Source organism: Physeter macrocephalus, chromosome 17, assembly GCF_002837175.3.
Source record: "Physeter macrocephalus isolate SW-GA chromosome 17, ASM283717v5, whole genome shotgun sequence".
Taxonomy (NCBI): Eukaryota; Metazoa; Chordata; class Mammalia; order Artiodactyla; family Physeteridae; genus Physeter; species Physeter macrocephalus.
The window spans coordinates 282,054-298,150 of NC_041230.1; the positions used below are offsets into that span (position 1 = coordinate 282,054).

The following is a 16,097-nucleotide window of genomic DNA, read 5'->3' on the forward strand; positions in this document are numbered from 1 at the left end:
AGCTCAGCAGTGGAGGGGGGGCGGAGAGGGAGGGGCGGGGTCTAAGGGGGCGGGGCCGCAGGGGAGAGAGATGTGATTGGGTGAGAGGAGGTGATGGAGGGAGGGGCGGGGCCGCAGGGAGGGAGAAACTGAATTGATTGGCCTGGGAAGAGGTAGGGGGCGGGGCTAAAGCTGCCCAGACTCCAACTCCGCCTAGCTGGTCGGGGCGAGGCCGCAGATGGAACACACCGATTGGGTCTTTCTGAGATAAGGGGCGGGGCCGAGCGAGGTGTTAAGGCGGGATGGGAGGCTAAAGTTGCCTGGTTTGGCAGCACTGGGAGAACAGAGGAGGCGGGGCTAAATATAAGAAAGAGACCTGATTGAACTAAAAAAAGGAGCGGGTCGGGCTGAGGAAGGGGACAAGTCCGAGCTATTTAAAGGGGCCGGACTGTCCGTGACTGGCGGAGTCAGGGGCAGGGCCACAATCGGGGCGGCCGTCTGGATTGCATAGAGACGGACCTAAAGAGCCAGCAAGCAATACCCGGTGAAGTGGGGCAGATGGAGACTGCCGGGTTGAGCTCCTAACATTGATTGGACGGGGCAGAACGGATCTTAAGAGGCAGCGCCACAGAAATTAGAAACAGTTCTAATTGGGCTGGGAGAGTGAGGGGGCGGGACTGAATGAGGGGCGGGAACTGGAAATGGAAAGTGGCACTAGACTGGACTGAAAGGGGACACGGCAAGGGGAACAGGGACTGAGACCCAGTGAGAAGGGGCGGAAATGGGCGAGGCCTGGAAACTTGAGAGCTTCTGGCTAGGACTAAGGGAGAAGGCGAGGTAAAGAAGGGGCAGGGTCGGAGCTGCAAACTCGGCCCGATTAGCCGGGGCTGGGCCGGGAGAATGTCAGGAAGGATGCGGAGGGACTGCGGGAGGTGGGTGGGATCCACGAATGGTAAAAAACGTCTTGAATGGGCTGTGGAAAGGCAAGACTAAGGGAGGAGCGGGGCTTTAAGGGATTTGAAAGCAACCAGGCTAGGTGGGGGCGGGGCAGGGCTAAGAGTGTAGAGAATGGCTAAGGAAAAGGTGAGACCTGCAGAGTACCAAGCTACCGGGATGGACGGAGCGGTGGGACCTAGAACAGGAAGTCTTGTGGGCCAGAGAACCTGGGAGATAGTTCTAAGGGTCAGCAGGGCCTTAGAAGGGGGAACGAGGTGAGGGTAAGTGGACGAGGTCTAGATAACGGCGGACTGCAGCCAGCAGAACCAAGGGATGGATGAGAACTGGTAAGGAGAGAGTCTTAAGAGAGGCGGAGGGGAGAAATCAAAAGGCCGGGAAACACAGTCTAGGTTGAGGCAATAGGCGGGGCCAATAGGAAATTGGGCGGGATTAGGTTTCAGAGAGTCTTGGTGGGAGGGCAGAAACTTGGGGCGGGGCCAATGGTGGGCGTGGCCAGAACTAGGCGGACGGCCCCGGAATGGTCAGGCCCCGCCCCCTGGGCTGAACTGGCCCCACCACCACCACCCCCGGTGGTAGAGCGCAGGCGCGGGGGCTGGGGCGGGGCCAGCGGCTGCGGCTGGGGCTGCGGCGGCAGGAGGCTGTTCCTGTGGGAGGGAAGTGGGGGGGGGGGTCAGGGGCTGCGGGCGTCCCAAGTCTGCACTGTTCCCAGCCCGCCGCCTCCCTCTGCAGGTACGGCGGCTGGTTGGTATCGCCTCCCTCTCCACCTCCACTCCCGCTTCTGTGTCTCTTAGTGTCTCTTTTTCTCCCCATTTCTCAATATTTGTCCCCCCGTCTTTGCCCTTACTCCTTTGAGGCGCTGGCCCCTCACTCTCTGCGCTCCCTCTGGTTCTCTGTCCCACTGTTCTCTGAATCTGTCCCCCTCCTTCTGAGTCTTGCCCCTCTTCTCTCTAAGCCTCAGTCTCCTCTCCCCCGACTGTCTCGATCTCCCCACCCCCAGTCTCTTTATCTTGACCTCTGTACCTTTTTCTCGGATTTGCCTCTCTCTGGGTCTCTGTTCCCTCCTCTTTGTGTCTCTGTCCTCCACTCCCCCCACCGCCCGCCACCCCAGGGTCGGCTCCCTCTTCTCTCTGGTCTCTGCCCATCCATCTGGGTCTCTGTCCCCCTAGCTCTTGTTCTTTGACTACCTCCTTCCCAGTGTCTTTTTCCCCTCCTCCGTCTCTTTCCCCCCTCTGTCACTGCCTTTTCTCTTTCTGTCCTTTTTCTTTCTTTCCCTTCCCTGGGCCTCTATCCCCCACCCCCACCCCGTGCCTCTTTCACCCCTTTCTGAATCCCTGTCCCCCTTTTTCTGGGTCTCTGTCCCCACTTCTTTGGGGCTCTGTCCTGCTGTCCTTCAGTCTCTGTCCCTCCTTCTGGATTTCTGTCCCTTTCTCTCAGCCTCCCACCGCATCACCGTCTCTAATCCTCAACCTGGCCAGGACTCGAGGCTGCGTCACTGCAGAGAGTTGCAGAAGTGGGGCCCGTCCTGCGGACCAGGGAGGTAGTTTACCTCAACTCCCCCCACCCCTAGACCTGGGTTCCCCCACTGCCCCCTGATCCACTGTTCTCAGGCAGTCCTCAAGCCCCCTTGGGACCCAGGAGGGTAGAGAAAAGACATCGGGGCTTCCTACTCTTCTCTGACCCGGATTCTGTTGTATCCCCAGGCAGAAGTAGTGAATCCTGAGGTGAGGGAATGGGCTTGGGTTGAGTGAGGCTTCTAGGCAGGTGGGGCGTGGGGGTGGATGCTGGGGCCGGGGTTGGGTAGGCACTAGGAGCTGGGAGTAAGGGCTAGGGTAAGGACCTAAGTCAGCCATCCTCCCTTATACCCTCCCCCCACCCCACCCAACTCTCCTTTTCTCTTCTGCCTTTGATAGCAGCCAGGCACGGGATCAAGTTACCAAACCAGCGTTTTTGCGGAGGTCAGAAGATGTGGGAGAAGGTGTGGGCTGGGGCAGAGAGGGAAGGGGGAAAGGCAGGGATGGTGGGGGGGAGGAGCGAGGAGGCTGGAATAGGGGAGAATAGGGAATGAGACTCGGGATTAGAGACCGTGGGATTGGGGGAAGAGGCTCGGTCAAGGATGATCCAGACTCCATCAGGCCCTGGGAAATTTGGATGCCGTCACTCCCACATGACCCTCTCCAGACCCCACCAGGGTATGCGGGGATTTGTGAGCCTGAATTCTCCACCCATAGGGGAGGCTTCTGGAGGCATAATGAGGGCTTGGGTTATGGGACACCCAGCTCGGCAAACAGACCAGAGGGACGTGGACTCGATTTTTGGCGACGGACACCAGGGGAGGGGAGGCCAATGTCTGTTCACGTCTTCAGACCCTTTCCCCATCCCTCCTCCTTCCCAGTCTATCCCTTCTCAGGCCTTCAAGGCACAAAATTCCTGAAAGCCCCAGACTCTCACCTCAGTCATCCTTGGCGCCCCCTCCTAACTCTCCCTCCCCCATTCCACAAAGCCCTGGAATTGGGGAAGGGTCTTCCCCTTCCTGACTTCCAAGACCCCTTCCTTGTTCCTCCGCCCCCATTCCTATCAGTTCTAAATCCAGGAAAGACGATCTTCCAGGCACTAAAGCTGAAAATGTGGGGACTCTCTGCCTACGATGCTTGGTTCCCCGAGACCCTCCAATTACCTCTCCGCTGTAACCTTTGAGTCCTCCTCTCCCGAGTCCCCCGCCTCTGAAACTGGGATGTGGGCTGTCTTACCGCCCCCGGACCCTGTTCCTTCACTACCTCCCCTGTACTCACCCCAAGTCGAGGCGGGGCGGGGATGGGGGAATCCGGGACTGGCGATGGGGGGAGGGGTGACCCAGCCCGCAGCTCTGGGCAGCGAGAGGCTGCGGAGGGGGGTAGTGACATCATCGCCGGAGGAGGGGTAGCTCAGCTCCCCCCAACCCGGGGAATCCCAAGGGTAGAGAAGAAGAACAGGAGATTAAGTGTGCGGGAATGGTATCCCCTCCCCTTAGAACAAGGGTTGGAAAACCCTTTACGATTTCAGCCACCCCCCAATGCCACCTGTCGCTGCCGTCGCGACCTGTCGCCTCCCACGCGTGTTGTGGCTGCGCCCGCCCCCGTCAGTGCGTGAACACCGCCTAGACTACAACGTCCGTGATGCTCCGCGGCGTCTAGTGCCTTTGAGGAGAGGCAGTGTAGGCGAGGGGCTTCATGGGCTTCGTAGTATAGGACCCTCGCACAAGTGTGCGCCTTGGAGAGGAGTGATACCTTTCTCCTTCCTTTCTTTCTCAACTCCAGAGAGCCGGACACTAACGTTTTTTCTGAAAAAAATCACACGCTTAAAAAAAAAAAAAAAGGAAGAGACCCAGGTAAATTTAATAGAAATAGTGGATTTTTACTGAGTATCGGGTGGTGCGCATGCGCCTAACCAGGGCCTCAACCGGAGAAGTGCGCCTGCGCAAGCTCATCCCTTCACTGTCCTGATCCACGAGCTCGAGCGCGCGCAAGCCCCACTCGCGCCCCGCTTTTCCTGTCGCCACGGTCGAAGACGGCCACGTAGCTGCCCAAGAAGACATCGCCGAGGATCCAGAGGGGCCCTGCGGGCGGAGGTACGTCCAGAGCCTGGAAGCCAGACAAGCAGAGACGGACGCCACCCCGAGCAATCTACAAGGCGACAAGACGGATCACAGGTGTCGTGTCACGCCCACCGGTGTTACTTCTTCCGAGGAGCCAGAGCTTCGCCCCGCCCACTACCGTGGGCACTAGAAATGTTTATGTGGTCCCTGCTTGGCCCTAGTGATGTCTCACTCCCAGCCCCACCCTCTCAACGCGTCACTCTGACGTCATTGTGACTGCCACCTACCTGGATGACGTAGTCCTGGGCCGTGAGGTTAAACCAGACCCCGCCAAGGAGGAAGGAGACTGGGGGGAGCGTTGGGATTTTCGAGCACTGGATGAGGTACTGAGGGAAAAGAGGAGCAAGTAGAGACGAGGGATTCCTTCTCTGCTCAAATTCCGTGGCTCCCCAATGCAACAGGGAAATGTACATTTTGGGCAGCTAGGTATTCAGGGCCTTGTGTTGACTACACAAGGCTCTGCTGTCTTCTGTGGCCTTATTGGCTTTTCCCTCACTCCTATATAGTTGTTGCCACTTCCCCTAGACTCCCATTTGATCAAAACCTCTTTTCCGCTAATGGAAAATCAAAAACTGGTGGCCCACAGACCATACTGGGCCTATAGGTGTATGTAATTAGTCCTATACTAATTATAAGTTTACTCACTCTCATCCGGTCCTGTCCCCGGAGTCACTTAGAGTAGACACTTGGGAGGTGTCCTTGCTTCCTCTCACTAACCCCCGGCCTCTCACTCACAAGGTCCAGTACTTTCAGCCCGTGCATACCTCTTAGCCATGCGATTCCCACCCGCAGGCCGGAGCATCCTGCCCAATGTCCACCATTAAATCCCTATTAGCCTCCCCAGCCCACACCCACCAGACACCAGGTCCTCACCTCCCCCATTAGCAGGGGGACTCCCCCAGTGGCTGCCTGCAGGGCCCGGATCTCCTCAGTGGGTCCCGTGATGAGAGACGTGCCTGTGTCCAGAATGGCAGCACAGCCCCAGGCGCAAAGAGTCAGCCCTGTGCCAACCTCCACACTGTGAGGCAGAAGGAGGCAGTCATTAGATCCAGCATCCTAGGAGGCCAGACCCCCAGCCCCGTCCTCCTGCAGAGGCAGGAGTCCCGGCCCACAATCCCTCCTCCGTCAGACCTAGGAGTCTGGGTCCTCGGCTCCCTTCACCCCAGGACACTGGATTTTAGGCTCTAGCCCACTCCTCCCAGACCTAGGAGGCCAGGTTCCTCACCTCTCCATGTGGATCTGCCAGTAGGCAGGGATCGTGACTGACACGAAGGTGAGGGGTGGAATGTAGTGTGCTGGGTCCGAGCCACCCAGGACCAGCTCTCCGCCATCCGCTGCCTCAGGGTCCCTGCAGAGGCAGACAGCTGTAGGTGTCATGGGCATTTCTCCTGCCAGCCCCAGGAGTGGCCAAGGGAGGGACTTCTGCCACTGGGGTGGTGTCTGGGTTCTAGGTGGGATAGTGGGATGCAGCCAGGGCCTTGATGTTGGGACTGGAAGCAAGGCAAGAAGTGAAGAGAAATGAGGCTTTTCTTGGTGGAGGTTAGGATTTTAGGGTCTTGGGAGCTTCCTGAAGTGGGCATAGGGCTTCTTCATTTGCCCGTAGAAGGTAGAACTTTTGGGGGGAGTGGAGCATTGAGGTTTCTGGATTGGCTCTGGAAGGTGTGATCGTGAGGAGTCAGTCTCCCCGAGTGGATGATGAGACTTTCTGAATTGCATGTCTAGAACTTCCGGGGAATTAGACTTCCTCAGTTGGCTGAGAGTGATAGGAAGGGGCGGTGGGGCTGGGCACTTCCTGGAAGTGTGGAAGGTCAGGATCTACTAAGAGGTGGGTGGGGGGATTCCCTGGCTGTCCAGTGGTTAGGACTCCGCCCTTCCACTGCAGGAAAAAAAAAAAAAAAAAAAAAAAGAGGTGGGTGGGACTTCCTGGGTTGGACGTCCGGATAACTGAAGGGACATAGAATTTCCTGCCTGGAGACTACCTGGATGACAGCTTGGGCTTTCTGAGCATAAGTTTTAAGCTTCCTAAAAGGTAGATGTAACTTCTTAGATTACAATGGGCAATTCCTGACTTCTGACGTGTGTTCTCAAATGGAATTGGGATTTCTTTATGGTGAAGATGGGGTTCTTAAATTCAGTATTTGATTGGGTAGGGCATGGAATTTCCCGGTTTGAGTTTGAAACATGGAACGTTTTAAATGATGGTGAGTTTCTTTAGTAGGTCTTAAGGTGTTGCTTAGTGAGTGGAACTTATGAGTAGGGTTCATGTGTTTCTTATATTGGGGCGCGGTGACTTCCTGAATGGAGAATGGGACTTCCTTTATTGGGCAGAGACTTCCTGAAGGAGGGCAGAGCTTCCTTCTTGGGGTTAAGACTCAGAGGAAGGTAGACCTCCACCATTACCTGTTGAGGTATAAGGAGAAGACAGGCTTATCCAGAAGCCCCTGGTCCACCAGTCTATCCAGCGGGGGCCGAACTCCTCCCACAGCCAGAACGGGAAAACCGAGGCCCAATACCCCATCGAAGTGGGCAAATGTGAAGGCCAGGCTGGGCTCCCACAGAGCCTCCCCAAAAATCACCGATGCACCTGTGATTCCCCCAATCTGGGGTAGATTCAGAGTAAGTTACTTCCGGGAGGACATTACCTACATGTCTCTCAAGTCTCCCAAAGCAAGGCATGAATCCCAGGTCTGGGGACGTCTGTAAACAACTCCCAACTGCCTAGGAAGCTTTGCCTCGCAACTTGAGAAGGCCCGCCCCTGCCTGGGGAGCCCCGCCCTCTTCCCCAGGAAGCCCGGCCTCGCAATTCAAAAGCCCCATCCGTTTATCCAGGAGGCCCCGCCTCTTCAAGCCCCTCCCTAAACCCGATCGTCTTAGAGCTGGGCTTCTCCCAGGCTCAAGCCTTCCCGGGGCCAAGGTCACGCACAGTCAGCTTGTCCTCACTCAGGATGCCGTCTAGGCGGCCGGTTCCGTATTGAATGGCAAACTTGGTCCCATTGGGCCGGAAGGAGCTGGAGGCTTTGGGGTTGAAGCGGTGGTGGAGCCCTAGGTCAGAAGGTGAGGGAGCTGTCACTGGGGGAAAGAGGTCTCCCCAGTGCCTCCTGCCTCTCCGGCCAACTCACCTGTGAGGGTGCGTTGGAAGAGAACAGGTCCTCAAAAACCCTTGGGAAGACCTGGCCCAGCCCCCCTTCTACCTTTACCCCCATTCAGCCTTATTCTCCCCCATGACAGCTCACAGCAGGGCAGACTGAAGAAGTGGCATCTCACGGACGGGACCCAGAGATTGGAGGAACCAGTGTCAAAGACGACAGAGAAGTTTTGTGGGGGCGTTCCCAGCCCAATTTCCCCGTAATACTGGGCCTGATGGCAAAACAGGAGAGGTCCTGGATGCAGAGCTTGACTTCAAGGGCGGGAAGGTTGGGGACGGCGGGGGGGCTGTGTGGGGCTGTGACTCACGTTCATGTAGTTGGAGAGAGGCACAAAGAAGTCCTTGTCCCCAGGGGATGGAGCCCCCAACCTGGGGGGCTCTGCTGGCTTATCCCATCCCCTCAGTGGGTTCAGGGCCCTGAGTCCAGTGTAGACTCTGCGAAGTGGGATCCTGTGGGGGAAGGAGGTACCAACAGCTAAGGAGCTGCCCTTTCTGGAGATCCTCTACAACAGACTTCCCCAAATAGGATATAACGGCAGTGTAAGCATCTCCATGGCCCTATAGTGATAATCATGACCAGAAACCCTACCAAACACCTACCAAACCACGATGACAAATTCCCCCAAGACTCTACAGGAGCGCACCATTCCAAACAGACTTTCCCCAAAACGTTTCAGTAAAAGACCTTCCAAATTATGTAAAGTAAGCCATTCCGGAATGGACATACACAAAGTTTTCCAAAGACCCTAACATATGCCGGGGTGGGGGGCCGCGGTGGCGGAGGGATGGATGGGGAATTGGGGATTAGCAGATGCAGACTATTATGTATATATCAATAGAATGGATAAACAACAAGGCCCTACTGCATAGCACAGGGAACTGTATTCAATATCCTGTGATAAACCATCATGGAAACGAATATATATATATATATATATATATATAGCATATATATCTGAATCACTTTGCTGTACAGCGGAAATTAACACAACACTGTAAATCAACTATACTTCAATAAAACAAACTTTTAAAAATGCCAAAAACCCCAACATAAAACTAGCCTTTGCAAAAGCCCTTACATACTTTCAGCGCTGGGGGAAAAATGTAAGCACCAAATCCCAATTTTACTTTTTACAGTAAAATATATTCCAGATATATCAAATGTACATCACACGTAATGTGCAGTGTAAAGTTATAAGAGCACTGGAAGTAAAGTGTTTAATAATTCTAGAAAAAGGAGGGCTTTTCTCAGAAAAGATGGGAAGATCAGAAATCATGGGAGAAATATTGATAAGGCTGTCTCTAAAATTTTATAGTTCTGTACACCCTTCCCCCAACATACGAAGTTAAAAGAGAAAAAAAATCTAGTGGAAATAATTACAAGTTGTATGTCAAAGAGTTAGTATCTCTAAAATGCAAAGAGCTTCTACAAATAAATAAGAATAAGATAAGCAACCCTGTGCTGGGAGGCACTTATTCATGAGTCTTATATTTCTGCAGAGACACAGACTGCCTATGTCCAGAGTGTCTTTTCAAGGATTTTGTTTAGTGAACAGCCTTGGAAGAGACAGAGTGTCTCTCTCTGGAGCAAAGGGCAGGCAGGCATATGATCCATCATAAAAGATTCAAGCCTAGGGTTCCCCTGCTGTAATGCACCTCACGGCTTGTGCACATATCACCTGACTCCGTTCCTTTCACCCTGTGGGAACAGAGGCTCCCCAAAAGGCTCCCAGAAATCTGGCACAAAACTGGCTACTACTATTGCTGGGAGTACTAAATCGTCCTTTGCCTCACACCTGGGAATCTTATGTCTTCCACCAGCAGCCATGAAACTGTGGCAAACTAACTTTACAGTTCTTGACATTAAGTAGGAAAATGGTCAAAAGAAATAAGCAGGTAATTTTCAAAAGAAATACAACTTCTAAACACATGGAAAGATGTTCAACCCCCATAGTTATCAAAGAAATGGGAATAACAAGAGTGAAAGACCTCTTCTTTTTCTTTCTTTCTTTCTTCTTTTCTCCCCCCTGCAGATTGGCACAGAATTACCAGTACTCACTGTTGGCTAGGAGGTTAGGAGGCGTAGATTGATACAAACTTTCTGGAGGATAGTTTGGTAACATCATATGTCAAAATTGGGAGTGCAGCTTTTAAGCCAATTAGTTTTAATTCTAGGAATTTCATCTATAGGAGATCATTAGACAAGTGCACAAAGATGTGTTTATGAGGATATGCCTGATTTTGAAAACTGTTGTCCACGCGATGGCCGACGCTGGGTACATCTCAGCTCTGCTATTAAACACGCCTAGAATGGAATCCATTCGGCCACTAAAAAGGGGAAAGTAGCCCTCTATGCCAGTGGTTTTGCAAAGTCGTTTTGAAGCAGAATCACCTAGAGCAGGGGTGATAGGAAAAGTTTTTTTGTAAAGGTTTTGCAGGCCGTCCATCTCTGTTGCAACTACTCATTCTGTCAATATAGCACAAACGCAGCCATGGGCAACATGTAAACAAATGAACGTGGCTGAATTCCATTAAACTTTATTTGCAGAAACAGGTGGCAGGCTGGATTCGGCTCTTGAGCTGAGTGTTTTGCCAATCCCTGACCTAGAGGGCTAGTTAAAATTTAGAACTGCTAAATTTCTTTTTCTCTTTTTCTTTTCTTTTCTTTTTTTGGCCACACCATGCATCATGCGGGATCTTAGTTACCCGACCAGGGATCAAACCCATGCCCTCTGCATTGGGAATACAGAGTCTTAACCCCTGGACCACCTGGGAAGTCCCTAGAACGGCTCGTTTCTGATTGAGTAGGTTTAGGATGGAGCCTGAGGATCTGCGTTTCTAGCAAGTTCCTGGGGCCTGCTCAAGCCCATGTCGGTGGTCCTGCGTCAACTCAGAGAATCGTTGCTCTTTGCATTGATTTGGGAAGTGGCTATGACCTCTTAAGTTCAAAAAGTAGGTTAGCAAACATCATATGCAGCCACCTTTTTGTACCTGCCTGTAGTTTCTCCTTGGGACCCTGCCCCCCACATCTTTGCGGCCACCACCTATGACTTAATCTTTGAGAGGCTTAAGAATGTGAAGTGGGGAAAAAGTGTTTCCTGGAAAAGTAGACTCCCCTCCCCCCATCAAGAGTTCAAGGGAGTGGAGAGAAGAGAGGAGAGGAAGGGAGAGATTGGGGGAGGCAGCAGAGGCGGGGGGGGGGGTTGTCATAGGAGTCCCCCAATCTGGACTTCTTGAGACCTCAACAAGTTGGAAGATGCGAATCTGGGGGAGTCTCAATTTAAATGTCACAGATCTGGGTCTCCAAGATCTGTTGGAAGACGGGTGTCACAGGTCTGGAGATCTCAGTCTCAGATCATCAAAGCTCAGGGTGGGATCAGCAGAGTTCTCCCAAAAATGTGTACTGAGAAGATTGGGACGGCCCCCAACCAAGGGTCTCGGGGTACAGGACCTTAGCCTCAAAGGGCTTGGGTCTTAGGAGATATCAGGGTGGACCCCTCAGGGGTGAGAGCCCAATTTGGAGACCTGGGAACCCAAAAGAGAGGAATCATGGATTCTGGGGTGTCAGGGTTGGGGGTCGCTGAACTGGGGAGCCCCAGACTTGAAGAGTAAGAGGGAGGGAGTCCGTCCCAGGTTTTGGGGGGGTGGGGGTCCCCATTACCGGATCAACGTGGCTCCAGTGGGCTCCATGGTCAGCAACGGTAGCAGTAGCAGCAGTGGTGGCGGAGACATCTCTGGGTACCCGTGTGGACCCAGGCGTCCTGCGGCTCCGTTTGCTTCCCGGAGACTGCGCCCTGTTCACTGCCCACTTCCAGGTTTGCGAGGTGACTAAGACACGAAGTTTCTTGGTGGGTGATGTGGGAGTGATGGGTGGTATCTTGGGAGGAATGTGCCAAATATTTTAGTAGGGTCGCCGGAAGTATTGGCGTGCCTACCGACTTCGGTGTTGGTGGAGAGTCTCGTGCGCCCCTCCCTTACCCATTCTTTAGCTATTGTCGCTTTTACTTATAACTTGCACTTCCTTTTTTCTGTGACTCATTAACCACAAGAGTTTTCTGGGGCAAACAAATGTATGGGCGGGGCGTTTGTGAAAGGTCTGGGGGAAGGAAGAGAGGGTCAGACTAGACGTCTTCTGCCCCATATTAAGTGGGACTGCCAAAGTGTCAGGACCCCGGATTCCTATTGTTTTATTTGGAAAATCCTGAAACACACACACACAAAGTCCACAGCCCTACCACCATTGAAAAAGCATAAAAATAATTTGCAGTGTCTCTCTGTCTGCCCCCTTTTCCATAACTAAGTTTCTCAAATATTGAGGAGCACCCAAAAACTCAGTTTAAAAGTGCCCTAGATTTCTGGGTGCCAACCTCAGAGATTCTGATTCCAAAGGCCTGAGGCAGAGCCCAAGAATCTGCCAGAAAAACAATTCATTTACATTATTACAACTGTGTGAATGTTATTTCCATTTACAAGGACTGGGTAGACCTAGAGAAAAGCAGACTTGATAGAGTGTACTAGTTAGTTAAGGCTGTGTAAAAATCACCCCCCAAACTGAGTGGTTTAAGAAGAAATAATCATTTATTATTTTTCGTGGGGGGGGCGGGGCTTGACCATGCAGTTCTGGCTCATAGGGTTGCAGACAGATGTCAGCTGAGCCTGCCATCATCTGAAGGCTTCAGTAAGGCCAGAAGATCCGCTTTCAAAATGGTTGGGGCCCCACCTCTTGAACTTGGGTTTCCTTTAGGATGTTGTAGCAGGAAAGTCCCTTAGGTAGATGCTGGAGGAAAGTGATCTTCAGGGTGGAGTTACAAAGAGGGAGGGCCTAGGACCCGCAAGTTTCAGGAAGCATCCTCAGCAGCACCACGGGGGAAGTGCGGGCATTCAGTGAAGAGGAATCCTAAAGGAACAAAGGCTTAAGCATTGCACAAATAATGATGCAAGAGAGAGAAGGAAACATCGCAAGAGGGAAAGTTTTGGATAGGGAGAGGAGAAGGGATTCAGTGCCTAAGTGGAGGGCTTGGCCTCTTACAGATTGTCCAAACATGGTCACGGGAGGGACAGCAGTGTACCTCTGAAGGTGAGCTAGTAGTGTCCCTGAGGCAAGCATGGGGAAGTTTCTTTCTGATTGCTTCTATTTTTTTCAGCAAAAGAAGAAGTGAGAATGAAAAGGGCGAGGGCTGCTAGAGGTTTAGAGAAAGAAGATGAAAAAATGATTTCTTAGGGACTGGAGAAGAAAACTGTGGCAGCCTTGCAGTTTGGTTCTGAGTGTTTGCAGTCACACATCTGAAGTGTGTCCACTCACAACCTCAGCTGGGTGAGAGCAGGCACACAGAGGCGGTGAGTTCATTTTAACCAGAGTTGGGGTTTTGCCAGGCAAGTATGACTGAGGGAGAAAGAGTAGGGGCGTTAATGTTATTTGTGCAAGGGCACGATTATGGTGGTTGACCATAGAATCTATGCAGCCTAAGGAAGGGAGGACATAAGAGATGAGGGAAACAGGAAAAAAAGGGTAGGATCAAAGGATCCGAGGTACCAAAGGCATTACAGAATTGAAAGGCCCTATATGATTAGGCCGCGCCCCCTCCCTGACATCATCTCTTCTCACTCCCCCTCCTTCACTCTTGGCTGTTCCTCAAACATCCCAGACATACTCCTGCCTCAGGGCCTTTGCACAGGCTGTTCTGTCCAAGTGTTTTCCCTCCAGGAAACCTTACTCACTCCCTCTCCTCCTTCAAATCTTTGCTTAAATGCCACCTTCTGAGTGAAGTCTACCCTGTTTACCCTATTGAATATGTCAACCATCCTCCCCCGGAATTTCCAATCTCCTTTACCCTGATCTATTTTTTCCCCATAGCACTTGACATCTTCTAACATTTCATTAACTGAAATTAACACGACATAATGTCATCAGTAGTAAACCACGTGCTTCTTAGAATCAGTGATTTTTTTTTTTTTTTTTTTTGCGGTACGCGGGCCTCTCGCTGTTGTGTCCTCTCCCATTGCGGAGCACAGGCTCCGGACGCGCAGGCTCAGCGGCCATGGCTCACGGGCCCAGCCGCTCCGCGGCATGTGGGATCTTCCCGGACCGGGGCACGAACCCGTGTCCCCTGCATCAGCAGGCGGACTCTCAGCCACTGCGCCACCAGGGAAGCCCTAGTGATATTTTTAATTAATTAATTAGTTTATTTATTTTTGGCTGCGTTGGGTCTTCATCGCTGCGTGCAGGCTTTCTCTAGTTGCTGCGAGCAGGGGCTACTTTTCGTTGCAGTGCGCGGGCTTCTCACAGCGGTGGCTTCTCTTGTTGAGGAGCTCGAGCTCTAGGCGCGCGGTCTTCAGTAGTTGTGGCCTGCAGGCTCAGTAGTTGTGGCTCGCGGGCTCTAGAGCACAGGCTCAGTAGTTGTGGCGCACAGGCTTAGTTGCTCCACGGCATGTGGGGTCTTCTTGGACCAGGGCTCAAACCCGTGTGCCCTGCATTGGCAGGCGGACTCTCAACCACTGCGCCACCAGGGAAGTCCCAGTGATACTTTCTATACTGGTAATTTACTTATTATGTTTAACATTTGTGTCCCCATTAGAATCTTATCTCCTCAACGTCAGGGATCTTGGTCTGTTTCACTTGCCACTCCTCAACGTCAGGGATCTTGGTCTGTTTCACTTGCCACTCTGTCCTCAGCACCTAGGACAGCGCCTGGCATCTTGCAAAAGGTCAGTAAATATTTTTAACAACCCACTTTGAGCACTGGTTGCGCTGAGGGATTTCCCTGACACAGCAGATGGAGGGCCAGTTTCTCTACAGTAACTCTCCCCACATCTCCCCCTCCTCTGTCTCAGCAGTTGGAATACTGTCTGTTTTTTTCTTTTCTTTTAAAATTTATTTGCTGCGCGCGGGCTTTTCTCTAGTTGCAGCGAGCGGGGGCTGCTCTTCCTTGCGGTGCGCGGGCTTCTCATTGCGGTGGCTTCTCTTGTTGCGGAGCACGGGCTCTAGGCGCGCGGGCTTCAGTAGTTGTGGCTCGCGGGCTCAGTAGTTGTGGCTCGCGGGCTCTAGAACACGGGCTCAGTAGTTGTGGCGCACGGGCTTAGTTGCTCCGCGGCATGTGGGACCAGGACTCGAACCCGTGAACCCCTGCATTGGCAGGCGGATTCTCAACCACTGCGCCACCAGGGAAGCCCGGAATACTCAGTCTTGACACCTCAGAGTCCCCCCTCAGAGTCCCCGCCAACCCGGATTTTGCATCTTCCGGCCCCAATTTTTTTTTTGGGGGGGGGGCCGTGCTGCGCGGCATGCTGGATCTTAGTTCCCCAACCAGGGATCGAACCCGTGCCCCCTGCAGTGGAAGCCAGGAGTCTCACCCACTGGACCGCCAGGGAAGTCCCCGGTCCCAATTCTTACTCTCTAAGATTAAGTGGTTTCTGAAAGGTCTTGCCTGCAAATCTGTAAATGCTCACACAGTGGTGGTATGGGCCTATTTTCTCAGCCAAGATCCGCTCTTTCCCCAACCCGCTCCCCCCACCCATCAGTGTCTTTTCTTTTTCTTATTTTTTTCTTTAAAGAGTTCTAGTTTGTGATTTAGTCAAACTCTAGGAATGATACTCCTAACAGCTAGAAATGTAAAGCCTTGTGATTATTGTCTATTCAGTAAGGGGAAAAATATTTCCTTTTTGAAAAATATTTTCTGATCAGTCTATTTTACATGAATTCTGATAATACAGTTTCATTTGTTTTTCCACATAAATTTCCCGAAAATGTTTTTTAAAATTAGTATACACGCTACAAAAATGGTTGACTCTACACACATCGTTTTTACATTGACAATAATATTTGATCAGCTTTCTTGTAGTTATGAACCAGTCTCTTAATTCAACTTAATTTACTGAGATCCAACAAGTATTTATTAAGCACCTTCCCCAAGGCAGCAATTTTTTTTGAAAAAAATTTAATTTTTAAACTTAACCCCCCTCCCTGGTTCCTTGAGCTGAAATCCTGGAACACATGGGTCTCTTTCAAGCCTCCCTGCTTTTGTCCCTGTGTTTCCCATTGCCTGAAATGCCGACACAAAGAAGTCAGGTAAGTTAGTCCTCTCTGACTGCCCCCTGCCTAAGGTAGCTGGGAGATGTCTTCGGAACACACTCAGCAAACGAGACCTGGATCACCCCTATTCTGTCAAATAGTGGTTTGTAACCGGGTCGACCTCCAACACCAGACCAGGAGCCCTCAAGGTAAGTCTCAGGTCTTACACCTTCCTCCAGACTCAGAACAATCAAGCCTCAAGATTTGACTGGATAAAGAGTTACTAGATTCTTCTTTTCTTTCTTTCTTTTTGGAGATTGTCCTTTTTTTTTTTTTTTTTTTTTTTTTTTTTGCGGTACGCGGGCCTATCACTGCTG

The 16,097-nt window shown here is 52.0% G+C and overlaps 1 protein-coding gene across 1 annotated transcript; it reads right to left on the reverse strand.

The window, feature by feature from the left end:
* Positions 1-4,367: 4,367 nt before the first annotated feature.
* Positions 4,368-12,584, reverse strand: NAPSA (napsin A aspartic peptidase). The gene is given in 9 exon segments (XM_024132387.2): positions 4,368-4,595; positions 4,795-4,893; positions 5,441-5,585; positions 5,793-5,915; positions 6,968-7,167; positions 7,491-7,609; positions 7,801-7,924; positions 8,021-8,162; positions 11,374-12,584. Coding segments are annotated over 9 exon segments (1,251 nt in total). The 5' UTR covers positions 11,445-12,584.
* Positions 12,585-16,097: the final 3,513 nt, after the last annotated feature.